This window comes from Sciurus carolinensis, chromosome 12, assembly GCF_902686445.1.
Source record: "Sciurus carolinensis chromosome 12, mSciCar1.2, whole genome shotgun sequence".
Taxonomy (NCBI): Eukaryota; Metazoa; Chordata; class Mammalia; order Rodentia; family Sciuridae; genus Sciurus; species Sciurus carolinensis.
In genome coordinates, this window is record NC_062224.1 from 94,569,294 (window position 1) to 94,588,501 (window position 19,208).

Genomic DNA, 19,208 nt, shown 5'->3' on the forward strand with positions numbered 1-19,208 from the left:
CCTGACTCATTGTTCTTTTCTCTTATTAGAACTTAGGAAAGAGTAACCTAAAATAACCTTCTCAGTCCAGGGAAATGGAAAATGCCTATCTGTCCCACTCATTCCCATTATGTAGGAAAGAATAAAATCGACAACCTGAGGGAAGATATCATCACTGTGTTGGGTTAGTTTAAGATTAGGAGTTGGAAATTGTTGGTAAGAGAATTCCTTTGACTCTAAGAGTCATGAGGTTTATAGAGATAGATTACGATTAGAGTAATTATGCTTGGAGGTAAAGTTGTGAAATACAATCTATTTTGGTTTGAATATCATTTTTGTTTGTCTTTTTTATTTCTATCTCACAAGTTTCACGTGGGCCCAGGAATATTCAGTTGGTCTCATCAGAATTATTTTAGTCACCTTTGTCTCCTTACCCACATGACTGCCTGATACAAGTTCTGCAGTTTTTTATCCCCTTTCTTTGGGCAGATAGGCAGTATATAGCAACCACACACGGGGCATTTGAGATGTCATGCCACCATGGACAGAGGAATGAAGAGTGTTTGGAGGTTGACAGCTCCAGGTTCTGATCCTAGTGCTGTCCTTAATAGGTTCTGGTTTTACTGTATTTAAAAGTCTCTAAGCCTCAGTTTCATTATCTGTAGAATGGATCATAATGTCTATCTCATAGTTATCCTGAAAATTAAATGAGGTTGTGAATGCAAAGCACTTATCAAGTGACTGTCACCAAGCAACTGTCTGTAAATATGAATTCTTTTCTTTTGATGGTCCCCTTCCCTCATTGTGGGTCCGCAAGGCAGGGAGCAAGAAATACAAGCTCTAATGGTGATAGTTCATAGGAATCATCAGGAGAGGAACAGACAGCTGTTCTTAATTGCCTGGTACATCTTTTTTCCTTGGTTGCATCTGACTATAGTTCAGCAGCCTCAACAGGTTTAAAATGCTGACCTTGGGTCTTTTTGTCTCTTCCACCTGCCAGTGAGCCTCCTTCTGAAAACACAGTGACTCGTGAGCATTCTTGGACTTTCCATACTTCAGCAGAGGCACGTCTCTCTGACTACACAGGGAGACGAGACCAGAACTGAGGTCTCGACTTGGACTGGTCTAGGTACTCATGGTTAACCTAAGAGGGATCTCCAACCTGGGAATTCTTTGAGGTGAGTACATCCAACTGAATGACTTCTCATGTTTCTCAGGCATTATTCTTGCTTCTTATTTTAAATCAGACACTGTTCTCCTCAAAATGTCTACATTTTTAGTTATGGCAAAACTTAAAGAGATTGGGAGTTTGGTAAGCATTTAATTACCCTTCTAGTCTCATAAACTCCACTTAGAAATGCAGGTTTTTGTTTCCTTTTGTTTTGGTACTGGGGATTAAACCCAGGGCACTTAACCACTGAGCCACAGTCCTTTTTTATATTTTTATTTAGAGACTGGGTCTGGATCAGTTGCTTAGGGCCTTGCCAAACTGCTGAGGCTGGTTTTGAACTCACGATCCTCCTGCCTCAACCTCCCAGGCTGCTTGGATTACATGCATGTACCACCACTCCCAGCAGGAGTGAAAGGTTTCTGGCGCTTCATAAATGAAGGATTTGAATTCTGAAAATATTTTGAATTGAAAATTTTCAAACTTTAAAAATTCATAATAGATGCTAAAAACATTTAACTTGCTAAATTCTCAAGTGTAAACCGTGAATAATGAAAATGGAATCTTAGTGTAACACATGATTGCTCTTCTGGTGGAATTACTCATATGTAAATGCAAATTTTACTTTCTGAGCAAAATATATTGAGAGTACTTAAATAAACACACACCTACTTATCGAGTGACAAAAAATGCCTTAAATGGTCATAGAATTTAAATCCTACTCACTTTGAAGGGAGCCTCTCAGATTCATTGCTGCACATCTTACAAATCCAACGATTCCGCCTGCTCATTTTTCTAAAGAAATACAGTATATATTTGTATAATTTAATCACTTAAATAGTTATAGGTCAATTTTTAATAACTTCCATTTGCTTATTCATTCATTAATTTATTTATGTGGTGCTGAGGATCGAACCCAGTGCCTCACATGTGCTAGGCAAGCGCTCTACCACTGAGCCACAACTCCAGGTCCTAGAGTCAATTTTTAAAGAACCTATAAAGTGATAAGTCATGAAAAAATAAGGATGGATTCTTGAAGTTAGTGGAATATAGTGAGTGTGGGGTAAGGAGGGGAAGGAAATGACTCAGCTCTCATACATATTTTATATCAGTGCTTAGATTTCTACGTGAGTTCAGAAATTATCTAGCCTACCTAGAATGTTTTAAAAACACCTTTTCATTCAGAGCCCACTGACAAGGGAATCCACCAACTTTTAAGGTTTCCTTTTTTGGACAATTTTTAATTTTTTTAAAAAAGTTCTCTCGATATGGTGAACAAAACTTTTCTTCTTTGTAATTAGCCAAATAAAATATCCAAATGAAAAATAAAACTAATGAATGGATTCTCAGAGGCGTGATGCTTATAGAGTTTTTCCATTCTGGGTGGTGTTATTTTGATTTTAAAATTTAGATAGAATTACTCAGGCCAGACACCTTGTTATGACCAAGCCCTGGCTGCCAGTGTGTGATCCACGCAGATCTGGTTTCTCCGCTTCCTGTGCTCACTGACAAGCAAGTAAGAGGCAGGTGATGGGGCTTTGATGCAGGACGTACAGGGGATGCCGGCAAAAACAAAAGCTAGACTTGAGAGTGGTTGGTGAAGGTATCCCAGTGAAGTACTACCTGAGCTGGAATGGGCAGGGGGGTAGGAAAGTTGAGAGGAGCAGGCTGCCTGGACAAAGGTCTGGAGGCCACAGGTCATGTCCTACTTGAAGAAAGGAAAGGAGTTAAGTTGCCACATGAATCTAGAGCGTGGCAGGGAGAGATCTGAGGAAAAAGGACGGAGAGTCTTTGGGGACAATAATCATAATCAGAAATGTTTACTGCAGTGAGAAAGTGGTAGGAGATGAAGTTGTAAGAGGCTGAGGCCAAGAATATTAGGCCATGCAGGCCCTAGATTTCCTATTTAGAAGTTGGACAATCATTGAAGGTTTTAAATTGCAGTGTAGACAGGTTAACATTTGAAGTCAGTTTTGTAAATAGATTGGAGTGTCCTGTGGCAAAGGGTGGCATCGGGAAGAAGAGCTGGCGGGCAGCTGCAGGAGTCCAGTGAGGGACGAGTGGGAGGTGGCAGTGGAGATGGAGGGATGGGGCAAATTTTAGACAAATTTGAAGGAAAAATCGCTAGTACTTGTTGCTGCCTCAGACGTGGAAGGTGAGAGAGAGAAGCAAATGAGTTCAGCTGAGAGATTCAACTTCAAGATAGAAGCAGGAAGTTTTTGAGAAACAAAATGTGTAAGAAGACAGAAATATGATAAGATGTCCTGGAAGAGTGTGAACCGAGGGAAGAATGCAGCTCAAGATGGGTGACTGAAGAACACGAACATTTAAGAGAAAGATTGTGAAAAAGGAGCTTGTAGGATAATTAAAAAACAAAAAACAAAAAACAAAAAAAAACCAACCAAACAAACAAAAACAAAGTTACATGCTCTCATAGAAGCCAAAGAGTATGCTTGTCAGAAAGAAAAGTGACCAATTGAGAGTTAAAAACTGGGAAGAGAATGAGAACCAAGGATTGAAAGATGATGTCAAGAAGGCATTAATGAGCATGGGGAGGGTGCTTTCAGTGGAGCAGGGAGGGTAGAAACAAGATGGAGAAAAACGGGAGGAAATGGAGCCCAGGACACATGGAGGGGTGCTTGGACGGGGCTACTTGCAATTTCTTTTTTTTTTTTTTTCCTCTCTCTCTTTCCCTTCCTCCCTCCCTTTTGTGATAGCTGTTGACAGAATGCTATAGTAGGGACAGAGAGGCAGGTCTCTGCCACGTGGCCGTTCTGGTCTGCATATCGTTAGGGGGCAAGGGTACAGTGTAGCCTGCAGTGTGAGTGAGAGGCACGCCCTGAAGATGCAGATGGTAGCCAGGGAGAGCAGTGGAAGATACAGGAGAAAGAGGGAAAATCCATAGAGTTTTAAGTTCCTGAGAAAGAAGGAGAGGCTAGAGTACAGAATGTGGGGCTGGGACATTGGAGAAATGGCAGTACAAGACGTTACAGTTCCCTTCTTCTGGAAGAGCTGGATAAAATTTAGGTGTCAATTTGAGTACTTCTGGAGGTTTGGAGATAAGAACTTATGGGAGGCCTGGTCTTATGGATTCATCTTCTCTGTGGATCTCCATTGTAAGTGAGGAGGATCGTGGGACTAAATATCTCCACAGGAAGGCACAAAGTGGAAGGGGAGTAGGTTAATTAATTAGCCATTCTGATTGCAAGTATAGATTCAAAATAGTAAAAGCACAAGCAGAAGGGGGAGTTTATTAGTGGGATGTGTTTGTGTGCAGTTAGATTCCAAATGACCTTAAATGTAAGACTAAAGCTGTCAGACTGCTAGTAACAGTAATTTGAAAAAAAATTGAGGCTAAGAAAGTTGTTGCATTAACTGGCTGTTCATAACTGGTTCTATGTATAATGCAGATCTTGATCTACACGTAGTTCACAGTTCAGTGATCACCCATGAGGTACAGTTACTCAACAGCCCTTGCTTATTTTTTAGTTAGGAGGATGCTAAAGAATTTACTTTCTTCACATGTCTTCTTTGTCAATATAACTGCTATCTTCTCCCAGGACTTGACTTCTCATGTGCTCTCTATGTTTAGTAATAGATTTTGTATCCCATTATCTCCTCATTTGATCTACTGGAATGGTGTGTACACATTTTTGTCTTTATGTGATCTCTCTAACTTGAGTGCATGTCTGTTTACAAGTTATTTTAAAAATAACTTTAGTGGAATTGTTTGGCAAAAGCATAGCTGTCTTGGTATGCAATTCTCAATGAGGTCAGATGCACATTGAAGGTAATTTCTAGATGCATGGAGTTTAGGGGGTTCCCAGAGTTCCTGAGAGGTGACAGAGTATATTCAAACAGACATGCACTTGAGTTCAGACTCTTTTAAACTGTGTGAACTTGGGCATGTTAGTTCAACTCTGATTCTCAATTTCCTCTAGTTCAAAATGGAACTCTTAAGATTGGAAAAATAGATATATGCAAAAACTTTCTGTTCCAGTTTATCTGACCTTCCCTTAACTTCTTGCACTCAGTCACTTAGGAAATATTTCTCTTTGTGTGTACAGGAAATGCACATTATGTCGACTGTATCCTTTCTTCTTTTAGATTTCAACTCCTCATCTCACCAGTTTTTCTCATTAACCTTATTAATTCTTCCACATTTGAATATATTCTGAAAATCCTCCTTCTCTTTTGTTGCTCCCATATTTCTATTGTTCCTACAGTATTTTAGCGACTGGATTCCAGTTTCAGGATTAAGTGGATCTGCTGCAGGAATTCACATATGTATTATATTGAAGGGTTGCGGCTACCAGGTAGGGTTCATTTGGTCAGAAGTGCTCAGGCATACTAGAGTAAGATCGGACTGACCATTCAGAGTGTCCCTTTAAGTACAATTATACAGGTTCTCTCTTCTACACATACGTCCGGTTAAAAGGGAGAGAGGAAGCTGTCATCCACACAGACAACTCTTGCCAACTATGGAACATCAAGTTGTGCTTCATCCTGTGGTGGAAAGACTACTTGTCTAATTCCAGCAGAGCCTCTGTATAGATATAGCAGCCCTGTGCTCATTACATGATCTATTCAGAGGGAGATTCTCTGGTTCAAGCCTTTCCATTAGTTGGGTGACATTGGAAAATGAGTAAAATAAAAATAAAAAAAATATATGAAAAGTTTAAAGAATTATGTACAAGATATATTATGCATAAAATAAACAAACTATAGAAGAGTTGTATTTGTGAAGTTCTCTGGTTTTCCAGTCTCTTGAGAAATGAACTTGTTAGGTACTGTCCTGGTGACTGATTTCTGCTCCCAGGCACTGCCCAGTGCCTGGTGCCCTGATGCCTACCCCCTAAGATCTCTGGAACTTAGTGTCCACATGCCGGAGCTGTTTTCTGCTGCCTTCTTCTGGGCTTATTATCACCATGAACTACTGCTCTGCTGGAATATATAGAACACTCCTCATGTCCTCACAATGTCACTGATATTGAAACAAAGGAAATTCAGAAGTGTTTGATCTAGTTCCAAGTAAAAAGGACAGATTGACCATTGGAGTTTATTATCTCCTCCAACCCAAACACTGGTAAAATTATAGTAAAAGAACATGCAAAACTTAAACACAAAGGAAAAAGGAGATTAAAAGAAGGGGGAAAGAAAGCAACAAAATATTTCAAATAATTTTGGAAGATGGGAAGCAGATGGAGTAGAAATTAAAATTCTCATACCTCTAAAATGAGAAGAAATAAGGCAGTCTTTGGAATTTCATCTGACAAAAATGAAGAACATATAATTCAGTCTGAGGATAAATTCCAAAATAAATAGGAATTAAAAAATATATCTATAATCCTGCATCCAACATTTATCATTAAATAACACATTTCAGTCAATAATTTATACCAAGATATAGAGTGGCAGAGTCAAACCCTTTCACATTTACAATTGAGAACTTTTAAGAGATATTCTTGGTAATTCCAAAAAGGATAATTTATACTTTTTTAAAAAGAAATATAGTTCTTCAGGATAAGGATTTGATTGAGCCTATTGATAAACTGAACTTCATTTTATTTGGTAAATTTAAGGATATTTTTAGTGACATTATACCCTTCAGTCAAAAGTTCATTTCTAATATTCATAGAACTACAATTCTACTTTGACAATATAGAGTTCTCAGTTTAGAATGACCTAAACTGATATAGAAACTATTTATACTGTGAATAAACTCACCAAACTTCAAATCAATAATAATCACTTTTCTCTCATGTTGGTGGCAATGATATATGGAAACATTCCATTAATCTAAAAGTAAAATATAATGAAACCAAACAAAAGAAGATTAGTGTGAGTTTCCTGAAGAAAATATCACTTGGCAAGTATTTCTAGAAATACCCTGCCTTATGTCTTCAGTAAATAATTTTCCACTACATAAATGCTGCACCGTGGTTTTCTACATTTTTGATTTGCTGACTTCTACTGAGAATTTTAATTTCGTGGATTATTATATAACTACCTACATAAATATATTTTTATTTGTATTTTCCATTGTTTTTGTTTAAATATCTTGACATTTTAATTTGCTTGTCTTTTTTGTTTTTTAAAACTCTTAGTAAAACTAGTGTGCATGTTTACAATCTAAGCATATGGCATTTAGAACAAGTTAGATCTCCATAATGATTGTGCCTTCAGTGTTTTCCCTTGGTAATTATTTAAAAGAAATAATATAATTTTATTAATAGAATCTTAGAGTGGTTATAAATGCATCAGTGATGAATGCAAAAACAGATTCACATTTCCTTCAGCGTGAAATCTAAAATTGAAATTAAAAATGTATTTTATTAATTTATAAATGAATTTTATGAATCTTCTTAAACCTTTTCACATACTTAAATATTTTTATACAATCCTGATAGGCAATCAGTAAATTCTTTCTGTTCATACAGTATATCTGTAAAGGAACATTGAATATGTTCCTTTATCTTATAATGTAACATGTTCCACAAGATTTAGAAAAAATCTGGAGCAATTTACATTTTAGCAAGATTTTGTTGGTCACATTGCACAGAATTCCCACCTTAAAAAAAAAAAAAAGAAGTACTTTGTGTGTACTTGGGTATAACATGGAGGAATGAAGAAATTCCATAAAATCAAGATTAACAGTGCTTCAGCAAGACTTTATTGGAATCCACACCTGAAATCAGTACAGCAAATAAGTTGATGGAACTCATACTTCAGTGCACGATTTTAAAACCAGCAATTCTGAATTGCCTGATTTTATGTCTTTATTTAAACTAAACACACACACACATATACATACACACAAAGCCACATACGATGAAAGAATGTACTCTCAAGCAGTAATATTCCTCTATTGCTCAATTAAGATTCATGTATAGATGAGTGACTGTAAGTTTTAAGAATAGAAAGTTTAAGTCAGGCAAAGGAATATTTGTTTACCAGTTTATTTTCTCCTTAGTGGGGAAAAAATGACCCCCTGCTCACACTCGTGGTAGTCCTGCTGAGACCATCAACCTCCTCCAGTCATTTATATCAAGCCCACATACTTGTACTAGTCAGCTAATTTACAGAATGTCATACTTACAAGTATATCCTGTGAGCAGTCCACCATGCTGGATTTTATTTCCTCTTTGTTAGGATCCTTTGAAACTGGGTTCTGAAATTTCATGAGACACCCAGCATTTATTTTTCCTGGCATAAAAAGACTTTACTGTCTCTATAATTAACTTCTATGGCACTCTGGCCTCGGTATGAATGTTCTGTTTTTACAGACACATATCTATGCAAAGAGAAGTTTTGGTGAATATGAAAATAGTGCTGTGGAACTGCAATGCATTGCTGATGAAGAGGTTTTATCTAATATTGTCGGAGCATAGGAAGTGATCAGATGATTGCAAGCAGTAGCTCTCCATGAGATCTTCAGTGCAATAGTCAAAACTTAGTCTTCCAAAAGAATTCATTTTCTAGTTTTAGAAAATGTATGACCTAAAGTAAAATGCCCTTTAAAACAAGACAGAGCTGAGTACAAATAGTAAGCTACTACTGCCAACACTTGCTATTGAATCATTGAGAACTGTTAAAATCAACTTGTTTAGAATAGTCAAATGACTAAGGATTTGTGTAAAAAAATAAAAAAATAAATTCTGATCAACCTTTCCCAGTTCCTCTCACTGGTCCTTCTTGGCAGTTTCTGCATTTTGCATCATTCTTCAGCTATTAGTCCTGTTAAAATCTTACCTGAGCACAGTGCTTCAAATGAGCTGTAATGAATGCAGAGTGTGGTAAGATTATCTATCCAACTGTGTGTGTTGTTGTGGGGTTCCAGAATAAACAGGAAAGATCAAATGTGAGTGATGGAATGTTTCTGAAAATATTGAGGAGACTGATGAGGTAGAATATTATTGTTATTTATCTTTAATGATTTTGAGGCTCAAACCCAAGGAAATTGAATCTGTCAAGCCTAAGGGATAAGAACCAGAATAAGGCAAATGAGAAAGCCAGAAGTTGAGTAGCTGTAGCCATGATGAAGAAGAGCAGGGGTTTGGATAATTCAGGTGAATCTGTGTTGTTTATTGATAGGGCCCATTTTCCTCTTGTTGCTGGTTGTCCAGTTTCCATCTGGATCTCTGAAAATATGGATGCTGAATCTTTCCAGGAAATCTCCAATCTAGTTGTCAATCTCCCCTGCCCCCAGATTATTAGTTTCTGTGATTCAGGAATGTTTCCTCCTCCTCATGGATTGGAAGCAAGGAGCTAGCAGGAAAATTCTGAATGTCATACCCTATGGGGTAAAAGTTTTTCTGAAAACCTATTTATGACATTAATCTTGAGCATCTTCCTACAGAATAAAAAATTGTATATCAAAAAGGGATCAGAAACAAAGAAACTGTGGAGCAATGAGCATCAGAGTGGGAGATGGAAGGTGGTCCTGGGGGATTCTAGTACAAGATGCTTGTGACCCGCCTCTTCCTTCCTTTCTGATAAAAATCTATGATCATTTTCCCATGGAGTTATATCCCCAGTTCTTTTTATTTATTTTTTAAATTTTGTAATAGGCTCTCACTAAGTTTCTGAGGCTGGCTTTGGACTTGTGATCCTCCTGCCTCAGCCTCCCCAGTCACTAGTATTACCAGAGAGTGCCACTGCACCCAGCTTCTGCCAAGTTCTAAGCATTTTTAGATTCCCTGAAATAAACAGAGGTCAAGTCCAGTTAATGGAGTCAGGGCAATGTAGCCCTTGGGATGCAGCTGAGTAGGACTGATTCAGGGCTGTGGGGTTAGGGAAAGTAGCAGGATCTTTGTGTATTTGCGGGTGCTGTTTGGGAATACCCTTTCTTTGGAAAGCCCATTTTTCTAATAAACTGCAATCCACTTAGTCTTGAAAACTTTCCCTCTATTTCTAGTTCAGCCAAGCCCAAAGTAAGAAGAGTTCAAATATTCACAATTAAAGAGCATTAAAGAATATTTACTATTTTTCTGTTCGAAATCCAAAATGAATTTCACAAGAACAGAACAATGAAATATTGGAAATTAGGATTAGAAATTAGTTTGTGCCAGTGTTGAGAAAGATGACAATATGCTTCTGCTTTCCTTGAACTCTGGGTACATGTCTGGTCTTCTTCCCTGAGTCTTAGGTTTGCAGAACAAACTCTGCCAATCTTTGCAGACTCGGTGCCTACATGATGAGAGTGGCTGGAGCTCTGCAACCTAAAACTTGACCCATCTTCTGTCCTTGTCCCTCTCTGGCTGGATGCCCAGTTGAAACAATGTAACACAGGTTTCTGGTTTGTGTGAACCCAAAATAGTGGTAACGTAAATTGGATTACTGGGTGCCCAACACTGTTGACACAAAAAATGTGCTTAAATAGCAATTAAAGCTGGCAACCAATTTTGTCTGCATTTACTCAAATGACTTGCTTGAAGGATGCCTTTAATTATAAATCCTGCCATTCTATAAAAGATTATTCACTAGCTCCCCATCACCCTTGGCTTCCTTTGGCAGTTGCCCTAAAACATTCTTGTGGCCCTCCCAGGAAGTCAGTACTGTATTGCTCTGAGGTTTCAGATCTCCTTCAGATCTCCAGCATGGAACTGCAAAGGAGCAGTGATCCTACCTAGTTTCCATTTTCTCCCACATACTTAGTAGACCACTCTGTCCTTTTCAACTAGATTTCAAGGGATCTGTTAGGATCTTATTGTTTCCTCTGATGTATTTAAGGCAACACTAACATAATTAGAAAAGAAGTGATGTTCTTTTCATGGGGGGAAAAAAAAAAAACAAAAAAACCCCAAACCAAAAACAGAGAGTGCATAGTCACTTAATTTGGACTGATTGTGTCTATTAGGTTTTTTGTAACATTCACATTGTTTAGACTGTGGGGGTCTTCTGAGGACTGGGTGGAGGGCGAAAAGCCTTGGAAGAAGATTAGCATTGACTGTCAGGTGGCCTTAGGGCACTAACATGCCTGGACTGATGTTGTTGTTTTCTTGGCTTGGGTTCCTAGACCACACAGGAAAGGTAAATTTAAATTATAAACCCAGGAAAGCACAGGCCTGGTATTGTGCTGAAAGGTACGGATTTCCTTGTCAGTAGTTAGTGCAGATAACTAGTTTTTCCTGTGTACTTTTTCACTGAAGCTGTGGCAGTTGAGTCTCTGGCTCAGTTAGGACAGTCTGACATCATGTTTCTGACTTGCAAACAAGAACTCTAGTTAACTGAGAATAGTAAATGTTGAACCTCTGCTATAGTAAATGCCAGTTATCACTCTGGTTTAGGATTCCCTTTGTTTTGTTTGTTGTTTTGAGATTTCTCTTGTATTTTTGCAAGTTTGACTATGTATTTCAAGGGTGATATTTGTAACTTTTTCCCCTAGCATTTCCAGGTGTCCAGTGGAGAGATCTTGCTTCCTCTGCTCCTTGTTTTACTTTGTGAAAGAATGCTATGTATTTTCAGATAAACCAAGTGCAATGAAATATCAAGGAAATTGGGGACTTCAGCATTTCCTTGTCATCATGGATAGAAAGCACCATTATTTGCTTTTTAAGCGAGGGATGCCTCTATTCAGAGGTATTCAAATGCAAAACTGAGGACTTTGGGATTTCAAATCACCTAATCAATGCATCATCCTTATTCTCTATATAAGTCCATCCCTTTTTGCTGTGTGCAAAGGAGAACAAAGCAAAACAAACTTTTGCCACATTACCTTTTTTCCCCCTTTTATCACAGAGATTACGATGACTTTTCTGCAGATCACTACTTAATCTTTAAACAAATCTGTTCCCAGGTGGAGAATGGTGACTGATAACTGCAACCCACCCATTCATGGATGCCTATGTGCCTATAATGACTCAGGGAAGTACATGGCTAGGTAGTGACTCAGAGGAAAAAGGGTAATTCGAGAAGAATAGGTACCTCCACCAGCAGGTCATGGGGCCTAAAGGAGTTTAGAATTCTGGGTTAGCCTATATTTTTTCTTTCTCTTTGACCAAAAGAAATCTCCTGCTTTACTCATATGTGCTTCAACTACACCCATGTGGACATAGCCTTAAGACTAGTGTAGTAGGAGCTCAATAAATATTAGAAGAATGAATGAATGCATTCCCTTTCTGGTAAAACTCATCCAAAATAAAACTACCCTTAATTTTCTTTTTTAGCCATTTTTCACTTATATAAAAATGATGGGATGGAGTTTTGGGAAGGAAGTTTATATTGAATGTTTTCCTATGTCTCATATCATCCTGAGGGTTAGTCCTACCTCTGTGCTGTAACCTTTTTTCTAACCTATCATCAGTGAGTTGTTAATGAGTGTACTGAAATACTAAGCTTTGTAAGTATAATTTACACAAATATATATTTCATAAAGCATGCAAATTTGAACAATGGAATCCTTGTGACTCTTGTCAAATAAGGAACTAGAGTGAAACACAAAGTAAAACATTTATCTTTAGGATCTGTAAAAAAAAAAAAAGGAAATTTTATCTCACAACCCCTGGAAGGACATGATATACAAATAAGGCTGGATAAACAACTTTAATCCTTAGGAAAGGCAAAGAACTTAAAGAAATACTGCAATCCTGGAAACTTTAGAAACCTATTGTAATATACTTTCCTCTGTTTAAAAAAGTATATGTTTTTCCCCTGAAATTTGAATATTTGGAGAGTTGCTTTAATGACTCTAAAACTAGTCCATCAAATAAATACTTTTTGAAATCAGAAAAAAAGTATCCTTAAGACATTTTTATATGAAAGAACAGTAATTTTGTTCACAGAAAATTATATCCAAAGGAGAATGAAGAGTGATTATAATTATAAGAGGGATGATCCCGGAGGGCCAGAACCACATAAGACATTCTGAATGTACAACATGAGGCCAGCAGAGATTATGGAGTGATTTTTTTTTTTTTTTTTTTTTGGTAATAGATGAAACTTAGAAAAGGGGTAGAATGAGTATAGAATAGTAGGGACACAGAGGTATGAGGTTTTTTGTTTGAAAAACTCTTGGGGAAAAGAACACGTCAGGTTATTAACCACAAACCTTAATTTTTCCTCAAACACATTTTCAAATGCTGCAGAAAATGATGTCAATTAAAACGTGAAACTTGTTTAACTTTTTTGAAAAATTCCAAATATGGTAATTTAGGAAAATGGTATTCCATCCCCGCCCCCACTCAGTGGGGATTGTTGCCATCTTGCTTTTCCAAGGGAGCAGGCAGAAGGTAAATAGGAATGTGAAGTTTATATCAGTAGCTTGCTTTCCTTAAACCTTTGCTGAAAGTTCTTGTGGCGGCAGCTTTAACAATAAGGGAGATATTTTTATGTTTAAGCATTCATTGTCTATGTTGAAAGTAGAAGATTTTGTATTGTTAGGGTCCAATATCGACTGGTCCCCGATATTGACTGATCCCCAGAGAGTCAAAGTGCACACACGGTAATGCAAGACACACAACAAGGTTTTATTGCAAGCTCGAGCCTGGACCCCAACCAGCCTCTCAGACCATTGCAGTGGCTGAGTAGGGAGCGGCCCCGAGGGGTGAGAAAGCCCTCTATTTAAGAGATTTCCAAGCATTCACACACAAAGACCTGTATGTTATTGGTTAACATTTGAACAGCTAAACATTAGTCCTCCTCTGGTTGGGTCCTGCCAATCTATTTGATTCTCATTGGGTCCCACCAGAACTGAATGGTCCTAAAGGAAGAAGGGAGGAGGTAAGGGGCGAACTATGCAGGAGATGAGTTGGGGCTAGACCCCTCTGTCCTTGATAGATAAGGTTTCCAGGCAGCTGCACATTCATTCCTCAGACAAATATCTCTTAACAACCTTGATAAGCACAGGGGTCCAGCAGTCCTGTTTGTCCTGTATTGGTTCTTGAGGGTGCAGTTGCAACTGCCTGCTTCCTGGTGATTAAGACAGCTGCACAGATATCACCCTGTTCTCAACAGTATCAGAAACTGCTCTTCTTAAGCCCTTTTTAAGTAGAAATTCTATCACAGACATTTAGAATTTAAAGGAAATTTAGATAATCTAATTCAAAGTTGTCATTAATTGACGAAAAGGATCTGCATTGCCGAGAAATTGTGGTAGAGCTGATGATAAGACAAGATAGCCCAACTCTGAGATCTGGGCACTTTTGCGTGACTTTAAAAGACTCATTCACTTTCTGTTTTACTTCGGATGAAAGTCAAAGAATTATATAAGTCTTCTCCATGTGTCTATATGTCTATGCTTTCTTTACCAGAAAGACGTGATACAGTTCTGCGCTGACACGGATTCTGCCTATTCTTGCTGTATTATATTCATTGTAATTAATTAATTCCATCTTATGGTCATGGCTTCTCTACTTGAGTGTTAGTAACATGGTCTTTCAACTGAGTTGAATGACTATTAAGCTAGTAAATCATTTATCTGGCTCAGATGAGGAAATTTGGGCATCACTCTTAAAGAACATAATTCATGCTGCCTACTATCAGAACATAGTAAAAAACTTGTCAGAAAAAATACAGATTAAAGGATGATTATTATTATTGAAAAACAATTTATTTTACAAAAGACTTCCCTAGTGGCAGGGAAAGTAAGGGGAATCTCATGAAAATAGAAGGAGAGATCAGCAGAATATAGAAAGGGAATCAGAGGGAGGGAACAGAGAGGTTCTTGGGCACAAAATTGACATAATTATATTTTAGTAGTCTATGCATGTACAGATATGTAATAATGAAATTCTTATGGGATAATTATAGAGTGCCCACACAAAAATAATTCCTCTGGTGAATTCCTCTTTAAATTCTGATTTAGTTTATGTTCGGTATTTTAAAAATAGGGCATATAGCAAAATACATCTGAATTGATGAAAGTGAAAAAACACTTTTCTAAAAAACTCTAGAAGTTCAAAACACTACTTATATCTGGTAATATAAATAATAACATACTTAACAATGTATTTCTTATTTATTTTTATTTCTGCCAAGGGCCAGGGTTGTTTGGTCAGATGAATGATATTATCTGCAGATTGGAAACAGATTTAAATGGTTTCAACGCAATACCTAGAAATACCCTTGAGAATCAAACATGCCTGAGAAAAGAGGGTCAGAAAAATATTATGCAAGAGTGGTAATTAAGGAATATTCCACTTAGGTCTGTTTTAAGTCAAGCACTGTTCCAAAATGACCACGTAGCTTTATTTTTAGGCTGTAGTTTATTGATTCAGGATGTAGCCTCTGTTAAGTGTCAGAATGGCTCTTAGCCTACTGGTGTGCTTTTGGTTCTAGATACTGAAAAATCAAAAGTTTTTTCTGTCATTCTGGAGAAAAAAAAGCCAATTTCTCTGCTCTTCTTGTCCTGGGTCAAGTCCTATTTCTATGTGGATCATATGCAAGGTTATATGAGAGACTGAGATTGACACAGTCCACATGCACTGAGGTTCCCTGTCCAGTTAGTGATGGACTACTTCATAAAAATGCAGCTTATATTTTAGAAGCCATATTTGAATGGGAATGTGAGAATTAGACTTTCCAGGTAACACATGTAGGATTAGTTTGGTGAGTTCATTTGCTGACATTTGGCCTCTGAGGCAAGACACTAAAAAATGCCAGTAGCCTGTAATATAAACCTGTGGAAACCAAAGGGGTGGTTAAAAAAAAAAAAAATTCAATAGCAATTATTCTAGTTATTTCTTCCTGGTTGATGAAGACAACCAAGTATAACACTATAGAGGAATTTAGGACTCAGGAAGAAGAGACACTCTGTGTCTCCATGTGCATGTGGCATGTATCATGGTTGTGCAGGGCGCAGAGGTTGGTTTTAGTGCCCTTTTGTTGCTATCTTAAAATTAATGCTAATTTTTGAAAACAAAGGGCACCTTAATTTTCACTTTGCATTGGGTTTTTCAAGTTATTTAATGTTTCTGGAGGGGGGACATATAAGGTCAGGGAATAGATATCAGAGAGCGAATTTTGTGTACACTTCAATTCCTGTTGTGGAAAATTCTATTCTCTTATTACAGGGTTTAGAGGAAAGTTGTTTGAATAATTTAAATACATTTTGATTGTATAAAATGTCAGGAGGGCATTTGAAGTGAAGTTGCAGTGAGTGGAGAGGCCATGGTAGTGTGGCTGATAATAATATTCCTGGGTAGAATGAAAGACAGCACTGAATCTCATCTGGTGGAGGTGGTGAGAGGCTGGGGTCTTGGGAGAAGCCCAGTAGCAGCAGCCAGAAGAGAGAACCATACAGTGGTCATCAAAGTTGCTTGGGCAGTGGTAGTTGACCACATTAAGAAATTTGATGAGTACATAGAATTTAGAGGGTTACATTTTCCTATGTTCACTAGTGCTGGAGAGCAAGTCACTAGACTTTCAGTGTTTCAGATGACTTATCAGAATGATTTTTCTTACTAGTTGCTTTCAAATGACAGATAGTTTTAATACGATAGCGTCTGTTCTGCTCTGGACCACTAGGAAATAAGTTTTTTTTATCAATCAGTACAGTAGCCTGTTTCTTTCAACAGAAATAAATAAATTTGAGATTAGAAGCGTGGGCTAGGAGGATGTGGTGGAAGAAGTTTAGGAGTTGAAGAAGTTTAGGAGTTGAAATATTCTAGCTGGCAGATCTCTAGGAGACATGGCAAATAGAGTGACCACCACCCCACCAAAGCTCTAGTGCATTGTTTAGTTATTTGCTCAGAAAGTGAAGAATGGGGTCAGACTAGATATTAGGTCTCTCAGATATTGGACATGGGTCCTGGTTAACCTAAAGAATTCATTTAAATGACATTCTGTGAGCTTGTGGGGTGTTGCAAACAATTTGAGTTGACTCAAATTTGAAATGACAAAATGGCGAGAGAAGACTAATGAAAGACCCAGCCAAGTGTGTGGAGCCCTCTAGTGACCAGGTCCATGGCTGGATCAAGGCTTCTACCTGTATGACACATGACTTCCCGACAGGTTTCTCAAGGTGGTTTGATTCATTCTACTTTACAGATGTCTCCAAAGGTATGATGGAGTCTTTATTAATCAGAGTCATAATGAGAACAGCCACCATTGGCATCTGCAATGTGCACAGTGAGCGAGGAGCTATGCCCAATCCTTTCAACAATCTTGAGAAGCAGTTCTTCATATTTTTTCAGAAGAGGAAATTGAGACAGTGTCATATGGTTCTTAGCTAGATAGGCTTTAAGATTTCTTCAACCCTCCAGCAGTTTTTGGCAACTATTCATCTCTAAGCAGCTTCTGGCTCTGTTAGGGGGAGCTTTTCCATTTTAGCCTCACTGAGCAAGAACAAGAGCCCCAATTACAAGGATATTTATCTTATAGCATTTAGTTTTAATATGCAGTATGAACCCAATAATAGTTAGTCCTATGTTTATACTTCAAGCATGACTTGTGATTCTGTATATGTATGTTATAGTTGTAAATAAGCAGAGGAAAACAAATTAAAGGAAGATATTTTTCTTTGTATTATTCCAATTAGTTGATGATACTTAACTTCACTATTTCCAGTTGGTGACTTTGAAAACTTAATTTGCCCTGCATGATCAATCACATCTCTCTCAGTTGGAGAGTATAATCACTCTCGCAAAGAAACTAAGTAGGAGATCTGGGCGTGGTGGTGCAGGCCTGTAATCCCAGTGGCTTGGGAGGCTGAGGCAGGAGGACTGGCGAGTTCAAAGCCAGGCTCAGCAAAAGCAAGGCACTAAGCAACTCGGTGAGACCCTGTCTCTAAACAACTCAACATAGGGCTGGGGATGTGACTCAGTGGTCGAGTGTCCCTGAGTTCAATCCTCGGTAAGCACCCCCTACAGCCCCCCACCCCCTGCAAAATAAAACAAGTAGGAGAAATGAGAAAAACACAGGTTGCTACTTTCATGGAAATATAATGGTGACTCATACACATTTGCCAGCTCTCTGGAAGATGTACTCAAAGTATTCTGATTATAAAACAGGGCAATATTTTAAATCACTTTAAGCAGAGCTGATTAGAAATCAAAGGACATCTAATAAAAGGTTTTTCCAAGTTGCACTTGCCCAGGATATTCAGAGTTTAAGTTGAAGGGAAGCAACAGTCAGAACATGCATATTCCTCCCTCTCCTGGGTGCAGAAAAGAGGCAAGTGGAGATAAGAAGAGCACAGTCTCTGAGAAAGGGCTTGTGGACTTGGTGTCCTTCCTCTGCCACTCTTGGCTACCTCTGTTCAGAGACAGAGGGCATGGCACCTGGAAAAGAACTCAAGGCCCTCTTACCCCTGTTACTCATATTAAGCAACAAAGCTGTTAGACTTCATTTACCTAAGCTCATGTTATCCACCCCCTGTAATGCCCATGGTCTGCTGAGATTCCTGCAAGTAAACCCAAGTGTAAAAATTGCCCACAGGTTCCTGTTTGACGAGTGGCATGCTGGTTTCTCATCACTCCCCAGAGGCTACTTATAATGAGAAATTGGTCTTGTGAGCTTTGAAACTTTTCCACTCACAACCCTGCATGTCTTTTATTATACTGCCTTTTAAAATTAGCGTGCTATTTTAGAAAATAAAGAAAATAGGCTTTAGAAACACACCACAGGCATCTGCTTTGCAGAAACTACTAATCAGTCCCTGTCTCTTCACATAGTCTTGTTATTACTAAAAATAGGAAAATATGCAAATTCATGACACATGTATTAATTTTAATTTATCCAGAGGCTTTTCTGTATATCTAAAGAATGAATATCTACATGTAGATTTGATTCGTATAGAGTCCACATATCTCTGCTTATGGATTATAGAAGGTGGTATGATCTACAAGGTGGGATAATTCTATAAGGTGGTTATATGGTACCTGCATTGTGTCAGAACCAGATCATCAAATAGATTTTATTGTTATTAATGATCATACTTTGTGAGTCTAAGTTTTAGAATTTAGAGAAGTATTCTAATTTCATGATTGTGCCTCATTTGTGCCCTAAAAGCACTCTGTACTTCTGCATTACTGAGTTTATCACGGGTACTACATTTGCATGTTGAATTATCTGCCTTTTCAACTAGATACTAAACTGATTGTCTTTCCTTGTCTGTCTCATC

The 19,208-nt window shown here is 37.9% G+C and overlaps 1 protein-coding gene and 1 long non-coding RNA gene across 3 annotated transcripts in view; one reads left to right on the forward strand and one right to left on the reverse strand.

The window, feature by feature from the left end:
* The window catches only part of Rgs13 (regulator of G protein signaling 13), a 31,001-nt gene extending 22,546 nt beyond the window's left edge, over window positions 1-8,455 (reverse strand). Inside the window, exons 1-3 of one of the 2 annotated variants that reach the window (XM_047521665.1) lie at window positions 8,247-8,455; window positions 6,376-6,416; window positions 1,874-1,942 (exon numbers count right to left, since the gene is read on the reverse strand). In XM_047521665.1, the coding sequence (XP_047377621.1) occupies window positions 1,874-1,938 (65 nt within the window). In that variant the 5' untranslated portion in view covers window positions 1,939-1,942; window positions 6,376-6,416; window positions 8,247-8,455. Of the gene's footprint in view, window positions 1-1,873; window positions 1,943-6,375; window positions 6,446-8,246 lie in introns of those variants that run through there. The other variant, XM_047521664.1, reaches the window with a different exon arrangement.
* Window positions 1-19,208, forward strand: part of LOC124962366 (uncharacterized) — a 144,473-nt gene that overhangs the window by 110,909 nt on the left and 14,356 nt on the right. Inside the window, exon 2 of the long non-coding RNA XR_007104462.1 lies at window positions 980-1,157. This is a non-coding gene — a long non-coding RNA (uncharacterized LOC124962366). The remainder of the gene's footprint in view (window positions 1-979; window positions 1,158-19,208) is intronic.